Raw genomic sequence first — 23,285 nt, forward strand, 5'->3', positions numbered from 1 at the left:
TTTAAAAAAACCTAATTTGGTTCTAGCATATTCCGTTGTCCAATGCAATTCTAACAAGGTTGTGCGCTTGTTCAACCTCTTCTAAGTTCTAACACATAAGTTCAAATTATTTTCCAAAGTAATTAATTGCATTAAAAAAAAAATAGGGTGGATATTTTACCCAGGCAAATAATTGTCTGTTGCCCTTATTACACTCCATTTATCTGTATATTTTCTTGTAATAACTATAAGAATTTGTATTTTTAATGACAACCTAATTACGACGGGTAAAAATCCCGTCATAAAAGGCTTTTGCGACGGGGCTAACAACCAAACAAAGACGGGAACAATCGTCGCAAATGTCTTTTACGACAGATTAACGACGGGATTTTTCATTAACGACGGCCCCCTTTTATGACGGGCTCGCGACAGAAAACGGGATTTCCCGTCGTTAACGATACAATTTCTTGTAGTGTATGTATTTCATATTGACAATATTTTAAGAGGTGCATGGTATGTTATTCATTTTCAGTTCACCCCAACGAAACTCTTCAAGATTCGCCATTGATGGTACGTAGAAAGACTATAGTGGGTTTATAGTTGCAACTTGTAAGAGAGTGTACGTGATTATGGTGTGTATTGTGTCCCCGGTGGCTATTGAAGTATTTAGTATATTTGGGTAAAGTGGTAAACTCTCTGATTAGTGCACTATATTGATCGATAATTTCATGTATCACCAATCAGGGACGGAACCAGAAATTATATATTAGGGGGGAAAGGCTTAATATACAATTTTTATAACACTGTAAAACAAAAATAAAATTAATAAAACCATGTTTAATAGGATCCAAACCCTGTATTTCCCAACAACATCTAACTTTCTGGACAAAAGCTATAGTAAACATGTACATTTATATGCATATTTAATTTTTAATCATATTACAGGGGAGGCAATGGCCCTCCTTATCCACCCCAAACTCCGCCCCTTTCGCCGATACTTCCATTTATGTAGCCAAATTAAATATCTAAAAATTATTACTCCGTATTAGTCTAATCACATCAATGATAAGGATAATTAGGATGATAATGATAAGTTGATAAGAGTAACGACCAAATTGACTTGGCCATAACTCATATCATAACAAATGGCCCAAATGTCCTTGGAGTTTAACATTTCACCTTCCCATTCAAAAATTGAAGTTGACATATTAACAATGATCTTTCCCATCGGATAAGGAAATATCTTATGGCTTCATAATCAATTCATTTAAGAATGACATTATGAAAGTACACATTTAGTGACATTAGATTCACATAGTACTAATCTATATAGTGTCCCTCAAAAAAAAATCTATATAGTGAAGAGTTGTAAGTTTGAACATAAGCCCAATGTAAAGTATTCTTGAATGTAATTATTAATATATAGATACCTATCTACGCATCTATGCGTGCATACTAGATAAAACGACGTCGTTTCTGGATTAAAGACCACCTCCATCATAATATCACCCATAAATTCAGCATATACCCATTTTCTCTCTCCTCTAACCTCTCACCATCTTCTCTCTCATCAACTCCATTTTCTCTCTCCATTTTTTTTACTGATATGGCAAATCACCGGCGGCGCCACCACCACCTCCATCATAATATCACCAGCTACATTGATTTTCTCGGTGGTTTCTCCCAGCAATTACCTCCATCGTCGGCGTTATGTTTCTCTGTTTCTTCGTCCTTTCCTTTTTCGCTCCTCGTCCTTCTCGCCTCCTTCACCGTGGTCGCACTCGCAGCTAGCTCATCCTCCTCATCTGTAATCTCTCTTTCTCTCTCCTTCTCCGAAACTGCGATTGCAATTTGTTGAGTTTTTGCTAAAATTAATTAGTGGTTTTTGTAATTATTTGTCGGAGTTTGGATCTCTTCCGTTCCGGTTAGAACATTTGTTTCTCTCTCGATCTTTTCAGAGAGCAAGGAACACGAGATTGACGGAGCTGAGCTAACGAATATGATTTGATATTGATTTAGGTCAGATGTTCTTGAGCTTCTGGAGCTGATTCATCGTCGGTGATTTATAAATCTCATAGATGCGTGAATTACCCTCAGGAAGCACAATTTTAGTTTTGTAAAGAAGCCAAAAAAGATGATGCAGAGGATGCAATGATCTAATTTTGTGTTCAGTTGCTTTATGGATCGTGCTCAAGTACACATGGTACATTTCATCCCTTTGTGTTTTCATTTCCTTTTCATTACTATTGTAATGTGGCTAATAGAAGAAAAAAAATGTGGATTGTCCTTTTTTATGGTTTGTGCCTGTCAGAAATTGTTGAATGGTAATTGTCATGTACTCTATGAATTTTGATATTAACAAATGTTACAATAACATAATATATCTCGGTTAATGTTCACGAATAAGAACCTTTTTTGTGTGATGTTCAATTTCTCAGAACTTATGTTCAACTTATAAAGAATCATGTTCAAATAAATTCAAATTGTAAAATTAATATATGTTCAATATTTTTGTGTTATGTTCAGTTTCTCAACTCTCGTGTTCAACTTATAAAGAATCACGTTCGACTAAATTCAACTTATAAAAGTCATGTTCACAAATAATAACATTTTTGTGTGATGTTCAGTTTTTCAACTCTCGTGTTCAACTTATAAAGAATCATGTTCAATTTTACGCAAAATATGATACCGAATAGTTCTTCGATCGTCATCGTCGCTGTTTTTTTGCGTAATTCTCTTGCTCCCAATTTTAACCTTTAAAGATTAAATTAAGCTCTTATTTTTATAAATTCTAATTTGATTTTTCGAGGGTAATTTTAGTCAGGTTTGGTCTATTCCTGTTAGTTTCCAGTATCTTTCATCTCCTTGCTTGTGGTGACAATCATATAGATATATTATTGATCTATTGATAGCCTGGGAAATGCACTTAATGAGCGGATAGCTTTCTGTACACTGTCGATTGAATGCTGCTAATCGCTAACTCTTCAAATTAAGATCTTATTTGATTTAAAATTTTCATGTTCAAATTAATATTGTCGGTGAAATAAATAATAACACTTTTGAATGATGTTCAATTTTTTAACTCTCTTGTTCAACCTATAAAGAATCATGTTCAACTAATAAAACGATGTGTTCAATACTTACTAATATATTTTCTATACTGTTGTGTGATGTTCAGTTTCTCAAGTCTCATGTTCAACTTATAAAGAATTAATTATGAGTTTGTTAGGATTGTTGTTATTGGTGGTTGTACTTGTGGTAATTATTGATGAATATTAAATATGAGTTTGTTGTGTTCAATTTATAATTTATCATCTTTAACTTATAAAAGATGATGTTCACAAATAATAACACTTTTGTGCGATGTTCAGTTTTTCAACTGTCGTGTTCAATTCATAAAGAATCAGGTTTTATTTACACAAAATCATGTTCAACTAAATTTAACTTATAAAATTAATATATTGTTCAATATCTTTGTGTGATGTTCAGTTTCTTAAGTCTCATGTTCAACTTATAAAGAATTATGTACAACTAAATTTAACCTATAAAACTAGTATGATATTTTCAAAAGCATTTTTTATGTAGGTGCTCAGTATTCTTTAATAATGTTCAGATTTTATAAGCAGATGTTCATTATTCTTTACTAAAAGATCAAAAGTGGCATTGTCTAAAAATTTCCATGTTCAGTTTATAATTCATCATGTTCAACTTATAGAAGATGATAGTTCACAAATAAGAACATTTTTGTGTGATGTTCAGTTTCTCAAGTCTCATGTTCAATTTATAAAGAATCATGTTCAACTAAATTCAACTTATAAAACTATGATATATTCATAAATAGAAAAACACTTTTGTGTGATGCTCAGTTTCTCAAGTCTTATATTCACCTTAAACAGAATAATGTTCAACTAAAAACATTATGATTTTCTTGCAGGAAGGTAAATGTTAATAAGAATGCGGCAACGAAAGAAAAAAATTGATTTAGAAATGGAAGATATGGTATGAAGAGATGTTGTAAGAATTGAAGAAGAATTGAAGGCAGAAGCAACAAGAAAAGAATCTGGAAATAAGGTCGCAGATAGAAAGAGAAAAGAGACCGATGTACATAAAAAGTGAAAGCCGAAAGGAAGGAAGCAGAAAAATTAGAAGCATATAGAAAGAGAAAATTGGAAGTAGAAGTAAATAAATGAAATGTTCATTTTTTAAACATGAGTGTTCATTTGTGTGTTTTTTATGTGTGCTTCTTGTATCTTACTCAAATGTTCAAATTTTTTTTTAGGAAAACAAGTGTGATAAAAAAAGTTTTTTTAAAAGAAAAATTCAAAATTCAAAAAAAAAAAAGAGGACACAGAATAATGGACTAAAAAAAGAAAGGAAAAATCACACAAAACTGCTAAAACGAAATATTTGTAGCTCATATGCATGCAGAATTGCATGCATAGGTATGCAGCCAAAAATTTGGGTTCTTGAATGGGCAACTCTTTATTTATTGGGCCTGATTGGAAGTTAGTAATAGCCATAGGCCCATGAGACTGATAAGAGAATACTAAAATAAGCTAGGCCCATTCCAACTTCCAAGTTAGAATCATTACAGGGATTTCCACTAATATAAAAGTTGTGGTTCTCGCGGTATCACGATATGTATATCGAGAAGCTAATCGTGCTGCTGATTACGTTGCATCAATTTCTCATCATATTACAAGACACCTAGATATTGATCCTTTTATAGACAATAAATTTTCTTATTTTATTTCCTTAGATAAGTTAGGTTTTAGTCTTGTATATGTATCTCTATTATATACCTTTTTTTCCCCGAAAAGTTGTAATGTCTTATATTGATAATTTTTTCATCATTACATTCAAATCTCTATGTAGATGTCGTAGATTTGGTGAAAGAAAACTTTTATTTTATTCAATTATTATTATTTATTAGATTTAAATCTCTATGTAGATGTCGTAGATTTGGTGAAAGAAAACTTTTATTTTATTCAATTATTATTATTTATTAGATTTAAATCTCTATGTAGATGTCGTATGATTTTTATTTATTTTTATCGATGAAATAATTTGATTATCAAAAAGCAATTACTTAAAAGTAACAAATAATTTGATTATCAAAAAACAAATACTAATCAATAAGTATTAGAAGGATTTCATTACATTCCAATTATATATATATAAAAAAATCAATGGTATTAATATAGTAAGTACTCTATATTTTTTTTGTTAAGATAAGAAAGAGTACCCCTAAAGAAATACCAAAGAAAATCTGGTGCCCATCTAAGTAGATGAGCTAGTAAGTACTCTATATTACCTTTACTTACAATAACTAACGCATCGTGCACTTATTAGATGAAATATTAATTTTATACCATTCATTCTTATATGCTATATTATGTTGGTTGACTAGTGTAAAATTCCGGTTTTAGCCAACATTAACCCTTTACTACTCTAATTGAATAAAATTATGTAATGTAGTAAGTTATTCTAAAATTGGCAGAACTAACTCCTACTCAATTACTAGGATTGAAACATTCAAACAACCAAAGTTGACTTGACAAAAGATAAGTTATCTAAAGTGCCATGTTATAGACTCAGATAAACAAATTATTAAGCACTTCCAAGTCAAGTAAACCATGACACTAATAAACTACTTACCACCATCTAGAGACTTAATTGGGAGTTGTTAAAGACTTGAAAAAGTCAAGTAGAAAGTGAGATGGTGTACTCGAGTATGTTGATCTATTTGTACGAGTGTCTGGCCTCATATATACAGGCATGAATATAATGTTTACATAATATTATTACAAAAATATCCTTAGTTTATCATCTACGAAAATGATAAAGGTCGCAACATGCGATCTTTAACCCGTGTCACAATGATGACATGACATGCTTATGTGTCATGATTTAAATTGGAATTTAAAATATTTAACTTATATATCCTATTATACATGTTTTAAATAAAGGTAGGAAAATCTTAATATTCTAATTTCTTTCTTTCTTTATATCGATTACCTTATTTACATATTTTCATAGTAGAAATTTTATATTAATAGTAAAAATATTATGATGACTAATATCCTACGTGACGTCTATATATACCAATTAAACGCCGACATATAAGATTGCGACAACTAAATGTTATCGCAACTTGTGACCTTTATCGTGACCCTATCATCTATTAACTTGAAATATTCACTTGAACACCAATCTCTATTTTGTCAATGTCAATGTCAATGTCGACCAAATGTTAGTGGTAAAGCTCACTTTGAATAACTCCACTACTTTTAATACCCTGCTTTTTAAGGCCTTATGTCATATCGTACAACTAACTTTATATCTATATTTGATCAACAATATGCTACATCATAAATAATTATTGCTATACTATTCAAGCATTGACATTAAAATTAAATCACGTACTCTATCCGTTTTAATGTTTCATAATGTTCCTCACTTTTTCTTTATGCTCGATCTCTAATGTACTACTTTGACCAGTTATAGTTATAATTTAACATTAACACGTACGTAAAATTATAAAATTTTGATATTTAGAAAATTTACATTGAAAGAAATTCGATGAGATCCTGCTAGAAAATTTTCCGTTAAATGAGATTATAATTATTACTCATTTAGGGTAGTATAAATAATAGAAAATTTACATCGAAAGGAATTTTAACTTTAACAAAGTTTAGTACGGATTATTAAAGATCTTAACTTCGATGGAGGGAAGTTAGGACCTTAACTCTAGTCTTTCGCCTTGGATACCATAGTCATAGTGGAGTACGGAGTACTATTTTCCTAATGACTTAATCACACAGTTGATAATGTTAATAAAATTAATTAAATAGTAAAGATCCATCGCTTGTTAATAAAAAAGGATCACGTCTTTGTTGAATTTAATTAAGAATTAATTCGTTACATCACTACCAGAATTTGTATCTTTAATAACAACCTATAAACGACGTGGCAAAAGTCTTTTGCGACGGAACTAACAACCAAACAAATATGGGAACAACCGTCGCAAATTTCTTTTACGACGGATTAACGACGGAATTTTTCATTAATGACATCCCTCTATTATGACGGGCTCGCGACAGGAGATCCCGTCGTTAATCAACGATTATTGTCCTTTAGCGACAAGATTTCCCGTCGTTAATGGTACAATTTTTTGTAATGTCGAAAATAACTTTATCCCTATTGTACAAATGAACCTTCAAGAATTTTAGTGTCCAGTAAACGTCTATATTTCCCAATTAACTTAATATGTAAATTGTGAAAAAAGAATAAATTTCATTAAAAACATACGTGTCAAATAAGAAATTCTAATAATTAATTTGAAATATCACGCACTCATCGTGTGTATTAACACTAGTGAACATATAATGAAACTGAAACTGGCGCTCAATCGATCATCATGCATTCATGCATGCTAGCAACTAATTGAGTTAATTTTACTATTCTAATCAACTAATTAAGCAACTAATTAATTACACTTTGGTTAAATTTAAATACCCTAAAATCTCCTGATTGTCTATCGCTATGATTATGTATCTGCATCATAATCAAGCATGTTCTCTGCAGAAATAGCGGGAAAGAACACTCCACACGTTCACAATCATGATTAAATTACTATTCTAATCAACAACATGCCCATTTTTATCATTAGATTTCATGTTACACTAACTAATTAATGTCATTACTATATAGATTACACTAATTAAACAAAAGTTAGATAATCCCTGCATAATATATTTGGCTACTACGAGTATTAATTAATTTAATTAAGCGACACAATTACTCTTTCATATATTAATTAGACTACTTTTTATAAAGCATATCGATAAATTAAGGATCCTAATAACCGCGTGTTTGATGATGCAAGGAAAGGTATTGATCGACGATGTATATATATATATATATATTTTTAAATTTGTTTTTTTGACATGAGCTCAAAGACAAACTACGGAATACAAATTGTTAGAAAAAAAAGAGAGAGAAGAAGCCGCCCAAGTAGCCAGGTTGTATGCTGGATGAACCGCTTCTCTGTTGACGATATACATATAATTTATATACAAAAGAAAAACAATAACACCGCCGAAATGTAGTTAAAGAGGTTTTAGTTTTCAATTTAATTAAATAAAGATAATTAAATATATGATACATTGCATATTACGTATAAGTATTCAGACCATTGAAAAATCCAGATGTTTAGAATAGGATAGACACATTTATTACTAAGAACGCAACTAGGGCTAATTAGTATCTCATATTCTCATGTACTTAAAACAAGATGTATATATATATATATATATATATATATATATATATATATATATATATATATATATATATATATATATATATATATATATATATATATATATATATATATATATATATATATATATATATATTTCCTTCATTCCTAAATATATCACTTTTCTCGAATAAGTGAATCAATCACGATATTGTGGTGTGTTATTTTGGAGGGAAGTAAGCATATATTATTAGTTTCATTTCGAACGAATGTATCCTTAGAGAGATGAAAAGAACTTAAGAAGTACATACATTTACATTACTACGTACAATATTTTATGCTCACAAGTTTTCGTTTGACTTTTATACTACGTGCAACAAATATAGACGAAATAACTACTCAAAAACAAGATTAAAATCTCCCATCTCTAACTAATGTGATAAAGTTAAGAATGTGATTTATTCGATCTTTACTTAATTTAATAAACTTATTTTATCCAAACTTGACTGAAAATTTATTAAAACTTACCAAAATTTATTTAGTTATACATTATGTTCGATAACTAATATTTCTTATGTATCTTATCTAAACTTATGAACATAGCCGAGCCTAAATTTCATAGAAATAATGTTAGTTTTTGTACTCATTTAAAGAAGGCATGGGTTAGATTTATACTCCGTAATATGCATGCATTATGGCACGTTAATCAATATCCCATGCAACCAAATATTAAAAAAATAAATTTTTTTGGTTGCATGGGATGATAGATTTATAGTACAACAAATACTCGAAATTTAAATAAATAATTTATGAAAACAAAAGAGAAAAAGACAGCTGAAAAATATAGAATCCCTTAGTTTAGATATATAGATTTAAAAAAAATATCTCAAAACTCGGATTCCCATACATTTACAATACGTACGTTATCAAGATGTTCCATTCATTGAACCTTCTCTTACTTCCTCATAATTCTTTTCTCCATTTCTTTGATCTAGAAAATAAAAATAAAAAAGAAAATCCGAAATTATCCCACAAGTATATTTGTGGGAGCTAGCTAGACGATAATTACATCAATTGAGGCCTTAACCTAATGATTAAGACTGAGTGGTTGTGTTGATAGTTCTCAAGTTCGAATCCCGATCTTATTTATGATTTATATTGATCTTGTGGCTCATTCGCTCAAGGAAAAAAAAAAAAGTTACGAAGTAGAAGATAATTACGATATTAAGTACTTATTAATTAATAGTAATTTTACTTAGTATTTGATAATTAAAGAAGTTAATTATGTAGAAATGTCAACTAGAAACCTCATCCAAAAGCTTATACCTTCTCACCTTGTTTCTAAAGACATGTTTGATAACAGCTGGCCCACCATCACCACCGCCGCTGGCGGCGCCACCACTACTTCTACTACTACCACTTGAATTATTATTGTTTGACACTTCTTCTGACTTGGTCCTCCTCAACTTCTCTTCAACATGGGCCGGGCCTCCTCCGTTGATGATCCTTTTACGGCCCGAAGGCGATCGAGTTTCCGGTATCTTGTCGGGCTTCTTTATTGGGCTTATAGGCTTCAAGTTTTTGGCCCCGTTGCCGATTTTCGGCCCGAAAACATTGTTGTTGTTGTTATTGTTGTTGATGAACTTCTTTGTAGGCCTTGTTTGTGAAGGAGAGTTGGAATTATTTGATGTTGTTGTTGTGGTGGAAGTGGGAGTAATTTCTTGTTGATGATAATTATCATTATCCTTTTGAATTAGGCACCAATTGCATACTCTATATGATTCCGCTTTTGGGTATAGATTGCTACAATACCTATAATAATATCATCCCAAGAAAAGAAAATCACAAATTAAATTAGATAATTAATTAAATAAAATAAAGATAATAAAAACAAATTAGTTTAATTTAATTAATTAAGAAGCTCATCATTTTGAGAGCCATTATTAATCTATATCACTCATATTCATGCAATTTTTGATAACATCGATCTAGCTCCAAAGGCTTTAATTTCTTGAATCACTAATTAACTTGAAATATTAATTAATAAACTTGAATTAGATTTACAAGAAGAATCAAATAACCCCAGTGAAAGTTTTAGCCTAGTGGTTAAAACTGAAGGGTCTGTGTACGATAATATTTTTCAGGTTCGAATCTACTGTCCCATTTGTAACTCATATTACACTAATCCTTCTAATTAAAGTTAATTAAACTATATTATTATTGGTATTATTATTAGATTCAAAACCCTTTTGAGAGATTTCTGATAGAACGCAGAAGTAAAGATCGAATCCACAGAGAAACAGATAAATACCTGTGTTGAGATCTGAAATGACAAACTTTGCAACGAAAGAGTTCATAAGAAAGGCCATGGTCTCCACACATGCAACATTCATAATTTTGTGTTTTGGTGATCATCATCTTCCTCGTATGATCATTTGAGAGAGAGAAAGGAAGAAAAAAAAGAGAATTGAAGAGAGAGAAAGAGAAAATTAAAGAGAAGAGAGAGAAAGAGAATAAGTGGGTAGGCCGTCCTCCACACACGAAGCTTAGCTCCTCACACGGCTTTATATTGCCTTAATTACTTCATTTTATTGAATTTTTTTATTTTTTTTTGGGAAAAAGTAAAATGGACTTTATTCAATTACTAAAATTAATTAGATCAGTTTTCGTGTCCCGTGTACTAAAAGTACTCTCCCGTCTATTTTTTTAAACACAAATTCTTATTTACAATGGGTGTACAATAAATATTGTATACCGGAGTAAAAGTTAACTCAAAATGCTTAAAAGTTAAGCTTATATATGTAAAAGTTATGTATTTTTTAGTGATAATTTTTTTAATTTTAGTAAAACTTATTTCTTTAAAATGACAAATAATGTATAAAATTAATCATTTAACCTTTTAAAAAGTTTATCTGTCAACTTTTTTATTATTAATATAAAAGTTAATCAAAACTAGGTTAAAGTTACAAAAAATTGGGTAAAAGTTATTTTGGTGTACAATAAATTTATTGTACACCTAGTGCGCGCAAGACCTTTTGTTTTTTAAATGTGTGGTATCATACATGCGATTTAATAAATAATTAATACATAAGAAGTTTTTTTTTCTACAAAATTTTATATAAGGCGGTCTTATACAAAAGATCACTTTGGTGTCATATTAATTAAGCACTGAAATCAATTAGTTAAGCGCTGGAACTAATTAATTAAACACTGAAACCAATTCGTTAAACAACAGAACTAATTTAGCTAATTAGTTAACCAATGGAATCAATTAGTTAAACAATTAAAATGGTCTTTACGGTAAGGCGGTCTTACACAAAAGTTGTCGTTATTTTTCACTTAAACAACGCAAATTATGTTTATTAATAATGTTTTAATTTTTATTAAAAAATCTGACATTTGAAAAGTGAGAGATTTTTAATGTTCCGGTAGAAAGTGTGAAATATTTTATTCCCCAATGAATTTGATTGATTAATAAAATAATAATTTGAAACAGTTTTTGATACAAGTAAAATAATTGTGGCATTTATGTTACAATATAAAAGAAGACATTTCAAACGTAAATATGTAAAAAAATGACGTCCAAAACAAAACACGTAAAGAATAAAAAAGAACTAATAAGTACTTTGTTATATAGTACCCTCTCTATTCTCACTTATTTAATGTTTCATTGAGCATATTTCGCTTTATTATAATTGGGTGTAAATTTTGTGCACGAGTTAGTAAACTAACTCACGAGAAGCGAAAGCGAGAGCCATCAAGCTTAATGACATTACCAAAGAAGGTATGAAACAAACTCAAAGAAACATTCAAAATAACACATGAGGTAATCAAAATGAGACCGAGGAAGTACTATATTATAAAATATATTGTATTTTTTAATATTTTATTTGTATAAAGGGTCCCAAAAATAAAGAGATTTTTTTTTTAAGAAAATAACGTAGTGTATGGGCCTATGGGTTAGGGGGGTGATGGCAACATTCTTTTGTTAGTAAATTGCTTAGGAAAATGGTGGTTGTATGAATTGACAATCATGTCAACATCATTATAATTAAATAATTTTGGACAATCTAAAGTTTTCCACATGAGAAACTTTGAGTGAACTTTGTTTTTATTTTAAATTAAAATTGATAGGTTTGGTTTGGCTTAGCTAAAGGAGTAACGTAATGAGAAGACATTTTGGTTAAACGTCTTCTTATTTCCGGTACTCAATTATGTATGTTATGACTTTTATTTGGTGAAGGTTTCACTATTTATTTATTTAAAACATACGTAGTATACATAAAAGAAAATAAACTTCAATATGACAAGGAATAATTGAAAAAGATAGAGATTTACTTTTTCTTTTGAGCACATAGAATAATTAACTCATACTTCATCTGTTTCGCAATAGATGCATCATTTCTTTTTTCACGTATCCAACATGCTTCTTTGAACATTAATATCTCTAATTACGTGTCAGTAAAAATTATAAAAAATTGATATTTGGAATCCTCACATTGATACGAATTTAACAAGATCTCACTTTTTACATAATGTGAAAGAATAATTTTCAAAGTTAGTTAATGAATAGTGTCCAAAAGATAAACGATACATCTATTGCGGAACGGAGGAAGTACAAGTGTATGTGATTGAATTGATTTGAAGTAAATAGAACTGAAATTAAATCTAAAGAACATCGATTTTCAAACTGAAATAGAGTTTACATATATAATCTGATTTGTCTATGTTGGGATTTTGATTAAGAAATTAATACGGAGTAACTAATTTACCGAAGCAAATAAAAATGAACTATTAAACTCAAAACCTCTTGCTAAAAAAAAAAAAAAACTCAGAGCGTCGATTGATCAGCCATTTTCCCTTAATTAGTGCTTACAGTATTGTATAGAGTATTCTGAAAGGGTCTGTATTAAATATAAATCTCTCGATCTAAAATAATTTACGTGTACCACTTATTTGAAAACCCTTTAAACTCTTTATGGATTTTGTGTCTTCATTCAACCTTAAATGAAAGAGCTCAGAGAAATAATGCATATGTATAGTCGATCATCATGCGTCAATTTTTTTTACGTATAGCACACCCGGTTCACCGGAGCTCCGACTACATCCGGATCCGACCCGGGTCGCACACCTAGCTTGTGGTGGGTGAGTCTCCCAACAAGAGTTTCTGCATACGGCGAGACTCGAACCCGAGACCTCCCTTAAGCGGCATCAAGCTGCTTACCACTTGAGCCAACTCTATGTTGGTATCATGCGGCAATATATATATATATATATACCACAAGTCCACAACATAACCTATCATCAACTAATTAATTACTCGATCTATCCATGTTTGTTAGATTGTCAAATATGCTTTATTTTAGTTGTTATTCATCCTTGTATCATATACTCCCTCTGTCCCTTAGTACTCGCACTGTTTTGATTTTTTGCACTATTCACATAATTAACTTTGCACTATATGAAAACAAATGTTAGTATATAATATATTGTTGGTTTTATCTTAATATATATTTTCAAAATATTAATATTTTTACAAGGTTTTATAATATGTAATTAAAGATATTGGTGGTCAAAGTTGTGGATTGACAAACATGTCCAGTCAATTTATTATCTAAAACTCCAGATTCACATCTTTTGACCCCTAGATAACCTTTCTCATTCATTTTCTTTTATTGATTAACAATAAAAGACTATAACTCCGAACTATAATATTATATTGAACTATCGTACTTCCTCTGTTCTTTTTTAAATGACACATTTATTTAGGCACAATTGCCAATGCACGATTTCAAACGTTATATATTCCATTATGAATAAGAAAAAATTATAAATAGTTGATATTTAAAAAATATTTATTGAGACGGATCTAATAAGATTCCACACGACTATATTTTTTCTTATGTATAAATCACAAAAAAAAAAAAGTCAAAGAAGCTTATGTGAATAGTGTCAAAACCCAATTGTGTCATTTAAAGAAGAACGGATTAAGTATATGTTTCTGAAGACTAAAAAACACCCAATCCAAATAGCCATATTAAAACACAAATCAAAAACCCAATTTATCAAAAATCGAATTGAAATTAGGCGTGATTTTATCTTCCATATACTTTTCACTTTTAAACTTGTACGAAGTAACATGTAATTTGTATGATTATATTTATATAGGATGCTTATACAGTCATACATCAATCTGAAGAACTTGTAAACAAATGGGCACGTTAAAAAGTTCAATGTACGTAACATTGCAAATACAAAGTCTTACACCAAAATAAACAAATAACATAAAATACTCCAGAAATTAATCATAATATATTTCAGGTAACACCTGCAGAAAATTCTGGGAATTATTCCAGAAGCAACTGGAAGGAAACTTCAATAGAAGAAGACAAAAAAAGTACACGTGTCCAGACAACCAAAAAAGCAAGGTTTATGGATTTTAGTCACTTTTTAATTTCCTTAAAAAATAAAAATTGTAACTTTATTTATAATTGACCTTGACCAAATATATGACCAGCTCTTCCATGAAGAAAGCTAAACCTGCAGATTTTTTTTAAGAAATGCAACTTTCTTTAACTCTCACATGGAACGCACGTGACTGGCCTGTTAGGTAAACGACCAAATGATCTTGATTCTCACACCACCCCCTCACTTTAGAATTTAGATTCCCCCTAATTAACCCCAATTAATCTCTCAAGTTGTACGCCTAATTTATATTATTCGTTCACTTAATTAAAGCATTAATACTAAACTTAGTGGGAAAAAAAAACTACATTCAAATAAATTAAAAATAGTCTCAACTCTCAATTGTTATCAACATTCATACGTACATATATTTCAAGTTATCAACACAAAGTCTGTTATAACGGATGCAAAGAAAGACTAAATAAATTAATGAAGAACGCGGTTTACTAACAATGTGCTAGCTACGTCCATAGGCGGAGGGGGGAAGTTTTATTGATCTTGAGGAGTAGAGATTACAGAATACAACTGAGTTTATATAGTACTCTCTAGACAAATGTGAGATCTCCGTGCTGGAGAGTTGCAGTAAAGGGTTTGACCGATTCAAGGCATTATTCTAACAAAGTCGATTCAAGTGGTAATCAGTTTAAATCCATTACGCTTTCTGTTCAATTTTCATGCATGCATATTAATTCAAGGCAATATAATTATTGCACCGTACATCTATTACTATATACTAAAAGAGACACCAGGAATGACACATGTCACTTCCTGGTGCAATTTTTTCCCGTCAAAAGCCTATTTCCTAAAATATATCTAATTTACTTATTTATTTAGTTTTTAACAGTTTTTATAAATGATTTATGTATGGGAACAAAATATTGGCTTTCTAAATAAGACAATAATAAATACCACATAATAACTTGCTTAACATTATATTGAAATATTTCTGTCAAATCTGTATATCAATAGTAAAAAATACATTTAGTCAATATTTTGATCAAATTAGCATATTATGCATATAAAATATGTAATACGTAAAGTTTCACATCAGATGATTAAATATGAATATGTTCAAGATTTATTAATTATGCATTATGTTTAAGAGAAGAAATATTTTATAAAAAATATGATCAAACAATAATTTTAAAATATCCGTGCATGCACGAAACATAATCTAGTAATTATATATAGATTACACTAATCCATCCTATCTCTTCTAAAAAAGAACCATAATCGAATAAGTGTAATTGGGTAAAAAACAATTGATTTTTTTTATAGTTTTATTCTTAGAAAAGATTCGTAAATGTTAAAATTGGAAAAGAAAGAAAACATGTAATTTGCGTGATTGTAATACACCAGCAACTTGTAATCCTAGTGTCAACTATTAGGGAATCTACGAAAATTGTAAATATCGTATTTCATATTAAATTAAGACTAAAGTTAGTTTATTTACTAATTAAAAAAAAGTGAGCTGCAAGTGCATGTTAAAGGCGTCCATGCAATTGCACAATATACAAATATTGGTGTTAATTTTATTTTATTTTAATTTTTTTTAAAAAAAATATTGGTGTTACAATAACTTGTAGGCAATGAAAGTGGTCCTTAAATTAGAAGGTGTACGTAGTATACCTATATTATTTTTTTGGTGTTAGCACTTAGCACTCGGTTCACCCTTAGGGTTATCGAATTCGGGGCGAGTTCTGAGTGGTTAGGTTTCATTCCCCTCCCAATTGTTGTTGGAGGGGATCGAACACGGGTTCTCCTTACCAAATTCAGCCCCAATCGCCACTGAACCAACAAACAATTAGTACGTAGTATACCTATATGGTAAAAGAAGAGGAGATAATTAAATGTACACCTAAAAAGACTAAAACACCCTCGTTCAATAACTAATTTTCGATTACCGGTTATAATTATTGAAAGTTGAGTTAATCCATAATAGAATCTGCGGAACTATGAAGCCATACGCAAAGCATATATGCATTACTAGTTTAAGGTCCACTTTTTCAACCCAAAACATTTGCAATAAATACATTATTCACTCATCACATTCACATAAGCGACAAAATCTTACTAAAGAGTCAAGGGCTGGACAATCAACTCGAACTTTCTAAAAATGTCCGTATCAGACGTACATAAACCGTGTTATAAACCTACACTCTGTATTAAATAAAACGCTTTGGAGTAACAATTACGGAGTAAAGACCAATCACTAATTAATCGATAACCAATTGTCCGTTGATTCAGTATTTCAGTGGTGATTGGGACTGAACTTGGTAGGAAGGATCCCGTGTTCGATCCCCCACGACAACAATTGAGAGGGGACTGAAACCTACCCCACAGAACTCGCCCCGAATCCGGATTAGCCCTAAGGGTGATCCGAGTGGTACAAAAAAAAACCTAATTAACAATTGATATAACAGTGTTAAAAACCTGTATTCTATTTTAAATAAGTCGCTTTAGAGTAATAACTATGGAGAAAAGACCAACCCCTAATGATTGATACCAATTGCTTGTTGGTTCAGTGGTGATTGATGCTGAATTTGGTAGGGAGAACTCGTGTTTGAACCCCCATACCAACAATTAGGAAGGGACTGAAATCTAACCACCCATAACTCGCCCCTAATCTGAATTATCCTAAAGGTGAATTGGGCGCTAATACCAAAAACAGAAAAACCAAGCGCTAACTATTGATACAACATTTCACACGTATCACAACATCTAATTTTGCCGGACATGTAGACGTCTTAAGACAACAAATATAAAACGTTAGATGGATTCTATTGGGTAGTAACAAGGTCTTATGAATTATGATGGAGACATAGATATTATTATACACGTATAAAGATATTTCATCTCTAGATGCTCACTTATTTGATGTAGAAAAAAGTAATATACGGATAGATACGAAGTACTTGGTACTTCGTACTAATATCGCTTGAAAGTTGAGAGACAAACTTCAACGCAACTTTACCTTTTTCTTTCTAGTTTCGTATCTACAAACAAATTGCGTCCTAGTTGCAATAAAACGGGTATGTCAAAATTAAACCTAATCCGTACTCAATTACTCGACCCGAGACCCAAACTATATTTGAATTCACTTCAACTAATTTTCAGTTTTTTACCTAATTTGACCAGAATTAAACTGATCTGACAAAAATGTGTCTAATAATGATTATTTCATATCAATAAGTCTATTGACAATAAACCAAATACGACTCTAACCAACCCATACCCGAAATCAACTCCATTTGTTTTCACCCAAATTTGACCTAAACCAATTTGATCCGAAAATCCAAGCGACCAGATTACCACCTCAAGTCAAAATCAAGCTTTTCAAATTTTCCTATGGACCGGTGGAGGTTGGGAACTAGGGACTTCCTCAATTGGTCCAACACCCTTCAAATTATACACTAAATCTTTGGCCAATACATTTAATGATTTCTAAATGGTGGTTGAGAATTTTCGTGATAATAAAAATCTAAAAAGTCGGTATGACCTTTTTCTATTTATATTTTGTTCTCTCCTAGAAGGCTAGACCTTAAAATGCTTGCAGAAAGTATGTGAATTTCACAAGTTTGCACGAGAGAATAAAATATCGAAAAGCTTAAAAGATAAGCATCTCAATAAACCAAGAAAAACCATCAAAGTTAAAAGTGATGGATGACGAAAGAAACAAGTGATGAGGAGGTGACACTGACAGCCAACAAACTAGTCTTAATCCACAATTAGTGTCGTGCTAATTAAGTAGTGACGCTATTGTTATCCCACTTTTTGGACTAACGACATAACCGTTCTAACGTTTGGTCGTGTCGTGTCAGCCAGGTCATATCGTGTCGCAGGTAAACACAGCTCCAGGGAGACACGTCCGACGTAGCATCATACAACGAGGTACAGCCGACGAAAGACAGGCGACAAAGTACAAGCAACTAAGACGCGTCCTCGAGAAACGGGCTGATAAGTTGACCTAAAGCCCATGATAGGCAGCGCCGTCAAGCTAGCAAGAACGAGTCCAAGACTCACGCAAAAAGCGCGGAAGCAGTTGAAGGCTGAAGAGACGTGTGATGAAGATTCCCCTATCTTTGTGGGATTTTCTCAACCGATTAGACCGTTGAGAATACCCTATAAAAAGACGAAGATAATGATAAGCAAGCCACGTTCACTCAAGCCTCGAAACTCTTAAGTCATAAACTGTTTCATCATTCATTATTGTACTTGAGATCTTAATTATCGATTCTCAGAAGAAAAAGCATAAACAATCATATAGAATACTTAGTGGATTGATAGCCTCATAGCTATCCGCGGTTTTTTACCTTATTCCTGGGTTTTCCGCGTCAACACTCCTCTGTGTCGTGCCTCATTATTTGTGTCATTGATTCTTTGCTTAGTTAGTGTCGATCCTAGCCGAAAGTCGCCCCCATACGAATTTTGGCATAAACAGTTTGGCGCCGTCTGTGGGGACATTAACTAAGTTTTACACAAAAGCACCCCTCTCACCATGACTACTGGAGAGATGACGATCGCAGAGATGAAGGCGGCTTACGAGAAAGCCCAAGCCGAACTAGCCCAAGAGAGGGCATCCAACGAAACCCTCCAGAAAGAGCTCGAATCTGTAAAGAGCAACAAGCACCAGTCCCGCTACAAAGGTGGGAAGCCAAAAAAGCTAACGTTCGAGATGCCCGATGACTTTGAAGACGTGACCGACGATGAGGAGGAAACCCGTGAGGAAGAAGACAAAGAAGCTCCCGATCCGGTGACCCAACGCCAGAACAAGATGGATGCACGCATGACAAAGCACTATTCCCGCCTGATGAAGTTGATGACCAGGTTCCCCGGGGCACCTACACCAGTGGAGACCGAGCCGACCGACGGGTATGCCGCGTCGCCGTTCTGCGAAGCGATCGCTAGAGTGACGGTTCCGCACACGCTCCGGCTCCCAACCTGGACCACCCTGTACGACGGGACATCCGACCCCTATAGGCACGTCAACTTCTACAAGCAGCGCATGTGGCAGATCGGGATTCCGCACGACCTAGTGGAACCTGTTATGTGCAAATCATTCGGTGGCACCCTCGATGGAGCAGCGTTGGAATGGCTCACGAACGTCCCTCCCAGATCCATCTCCTGTCTGTCCGACCTCATCAACGCCTTCTACCAACAATTCGCCAGCAGTCGCCAGTTAGAAAAACAAACCAGTGATCTCTATCGGTTGGTTCAAGGGCCAACCGAGTCGGTACGCGATTATTTCAACCGTTTTAATTGTGAAAAAATTGGTATAAAAAATTGTGATGTCAGGACTGCTATTGAGGCGTTCAAGAGAGGCCTCATCCCCAATTCGGAGCTATACCGGGAAATAACCAAATACCCCTGTGCAACTTTCGAAGAGGTGCGATCAAGGGCCACCGCCCAGATGCGAATCGAAGACGACGAGGTTATCCGAACAGCATCTCAACGATCGACCGGGGCAGCAACGACAGAAGATCGTACACCCCAAGGAACAACAATTGGCGACACCAACCGTATGTTCGGCAAAACCAGGTACAAAGTGTCAATCAGTATTATGATACTAACAATGTTTACAGGAACGAACGGGTCGAACACCCCAACATCTCCGACTACGGCTTCAACGTCGACATTGGAGGTGTGGTGAACGCCCTTCAAAATGTAGGTGGAACAGTCAGATGGCCCCGGAAGAACGACAGACCGGACTCCATGAAGGACATGAGCAAATGGTGCGACTTCCACCGCGACAACGGACACACAACCGAGGAGTGCATCTCCCTCCGAAAGGAAGTCGCATACCTCCTGAAACGGGGGCATCTAAAGGAACTGTTGAGCGACAAGGGAAAAGAAACATTTTCCAAAGAGCAAACCACCCTGCCCGGCCCAGCGACAAGCAGCGAGCGACCAGAACCACCACCGTTCAATAAAGTGGTAAATGTTATTTCCGGTGGTTCAGATATTTGTGGACTAACCTCTTCTGCAGCTAAAAAAATTAACAGGGGAGAATCTGAGACCGTAGAAGAGGGACAAACCGAAGACGGGGTCGCACTACACAGGTCCCTGACCGCAATGGCTATTACTTTCGACGATTCAGATTCTGTAGATACACAGCGAGAGCACCACGACGGGTTGGTAATATCGCTCCCAATAGGAAACGCATTGATCAAAAGGATACTGGTCGACAACGGAAGCTCAGCCAACGTACTGTTCTTGGAAGCACTACAAGAAATGGGATTAGAAGAGAAAAACATAGTAAGGAGATCAACAGTCCTGGTAGGGTTCAGTGGAGAAGCACTACGGACGGTAGGAGAGATATCGCTGCCTACATACGCAGAAGGCGTCAACATGATGACCAAGTTCAACGTCGTCGATTGTCCATCAGCGTACAACGTCATCCTAGGACGACCATGGATCCACAAAATGAAGGCAGTGCCATCAACATATCACCAATCAATCAAATTTCCAACCAAGTGGGGGGTCATGGAAATCAAAGGGCAGCAAAGGGATGCGAAGAAATGTTACGAGACAGCACTGAAACCATCCAAGTCACCCATCTAGCAATTACAGCCAGGGTCGACGTCGGACGACCCCGACGACCAACAAATCGACGAGATAGTACTAGACCAGACAAAGCCAGACCAAGTCATAAGGGTCGGAGCCTCACTGCCTGACAACATCAAAAGTCAGATAGTGTCGTTTCTAAGAGAAAACTCGGACTGTTTCGCTTGGTCACACGAGGACATGACAGGAATTAACCCAGACGTGATTACCCACAAGCTCAACGTCGACCCCAGCTTCAAACCGGTAAAACAGAAACGACGTAAGTTCGCACCCGAAAGGAATAAAATCATAGACGAAGAAGTACAAAACCTGATAGATTCAGGGAAGATCAGAGAGGTCAAATATCCAGACTGGTTAGCAAACGTCGTCGTCGTCAGCAAAAAGAACGGAAAATGGAGAGTATGCATCGACTTCACAGACATCAACAAAGCTTGCCCCAAGGACCCATTCCCTCTGCCGCACATCGACGCCCTGGTCGACGCCACAGCCGGACACGAGCTACTCACATTCATGGACGCCTACTCAGGATACAACCAAATCCTTATGCACCCAGATGACCAGGAAAAAACATCTTTTGTAACGGATAGAGGAATTTATTGTTATAAAGTCATGCCTTTTGGTCTTAAAAATGCAGGTGCGACGTACCAAAGATTAGTCAACAAGATGTTTAAAGACCAACTCGGAGACACAATGGAGGTATACATTGACGACATGCTGGTGAAGTCGAGGAAGGCGGACGATCACGTGGAACACCTACGACAATCCTTCGACATACTAAAAAAGTACGGTATGAAACTTAACCCGACTAAATGTTCTTTCGGAGTGTCCGCAGGAAAATTCTTAGGTTACATCGTCACCCAACGAGGAATCGAGGCCAGCCCCGACCAAGTGCGCGCGATCATCAACATTCAATCCCCGCGGAACATAAAAGAGGTACAACGCTTGACAGGGAGAGTGGCGGCACTAAACCGTTTTATATCACGGTCGTCGGACAAATGCCGATTATTTTACGACGTCCTACGCAAAAACAAGGGGTTTAACTGGTCCGACGACCACGAAGCAGCCCTGCAGAACCTCAAAAAATACATGATGTCGCCGCCCCTCCTATCCAAGCCAAAAGAAGGAGAAGTCTTACAACTCTATTTAGCCGTTAGCTCGACGGCAGTAAGCGCGGTCCTAGCTCGAGAAGACGAAGCACAACAACTACCCATTTATTACATCAGTAAGTCACTACTGGAAGCAGAGACCAGGTATTCCTCCCTCGAAAAACTCGTCTTAGCACTCGTTACCGCAGCTAAGAAACTAAGGCATTATTTTGAAACTCACCAAATAGTGGTGATGACTAACTATCCAATCAAGTCTGTGATGCGTAGGCCAGAACTAACAGGTCGAATGGAGAAGTGGACAATGGCACTAGGAAGGTTCGACATCAAGTATCAACCAAGGACGGCTGTAAAGTCGCAGGCTCTAGCAGATTTTGTGGCAGACTTCAGCCCCGACTTAGAAAGAATAGCAGACGACGAAGTCAAACTCATCAACAACATAGAAGAAATATGGACACTCTTCGTCGACGGCTCATCTAACTTTCGTGGTGCAGGTTTAGGCGTCGTACTGAAGTCACCACAAGGGGACATGATAGCACAGGCAATCTGCTGCGACTTCAAGGCAACTAACAACGAAGCAGAATACGAGGCGCTAATCGCCGGAATGACATTAGTTATGGAATTAGGGGCAAGCGGACTCAACATCTTCAGTGACTCACAACTAATCGTCAACCAGATTAACGGCGACTACGAAGCTAAAGACCTAAAAATGACCTTGTATCTCGAGAAAGCAAAAGAGTTAACCTCCAAATTCAAACCCTTCTCCATCAAACAAATCCCAAGAGACCTAAACACGCAAGCCGACGCCCTTGCCAATCTAGGATCCGCACTCAGAAAATCACCATTCTCGACCATACCTCTAGTGCACCTACTATCGCCCGCCGTCGAAAAAGACATACCACAAGACGCCA

The 23,285-nt window shown here is 34.3% G+C and overlaps 2 protein-coding genes and 1 long non-coding RNA gene across 3 annotated transcripts; 2 read left to right on the forward strand and 1 right to left on the reverse strand.

The window, feature by feature from the left end:
* Positions 1 to 1,214: 1,214 nt before the first annotated feature.
* On the forward strand, positions 1,215 to 4,950 carry LOC130467189 (uncharacterized). Its single transcript, XR_008927339.1, has 3 exons — positions 1,215 to 1,786; positions 1,999 to 2,182; positions 3,914 to 4,950. It is a non-coding gene; the product is annotated as an uncharacterized lncRNA (long non-coding RNA).
* Positions 4,951 to 9,084: 4,134 nt separating this feature from the next.
* LOC110801720 (uncharacterized) lies at positions 9,085 to 10,796 on the reverse strand. Its single transcript, XM_022007159.2, has 2 exons — positions 10,554 to 10,796; positions 9,085 to 10,054 (listed from the first exon to the last, which is right to left on the reverse strand). Exons 1-2 carry the CDS (start codon positions 10,658 to 10,660, stop codon positions 9,538 to 9,540), a joined length of 624 nt encoding a protein of 207 aa, XP_021862851.2. The 5' UTR covers positions 10,661 to 10,796; the 3' UTR covers positions 9,085 to 9,537.
* Positions 10,797 to 19,220: 8,424 nt separating this feature from the next.
* On the forward strand, positions 19,221 to 21,268 carry LOC130467715 (uncharacterized). Its single transcript, XM_056836320.1, has 3 exons — positions 19,221 to 19,915; positions 20,003 to 20,245; positions 20,290 to 21,268. The coding sequence occupies exons 1-3, from the start codon at positions 19,221 to 19,223 to the stop codon at positions 21,266 to 21,268; spliced, it is 1,917 nt and encodes a 638-aa protein (XP_056692298.1).
* Positions 21,269 to 23,285: the final 2,017 nt, after the last annotated feature.

The sequence above is a fragment of the Spinacia oleracea genome, chromosome 2 (genome assembly GCF_020520425.1).
Source record: "Spinacia oleracea cultivar Varoflay chromosome 2, BTI_SOV_V1, whole genome shotgun sequence".
Lineage (NCBI taxonomy): Eukaryota > Viridiplantae > Streptophyta > Magnoliopsida > Caryophyllales > Amaranthaceae > Spinacia > Spinacia oleracea.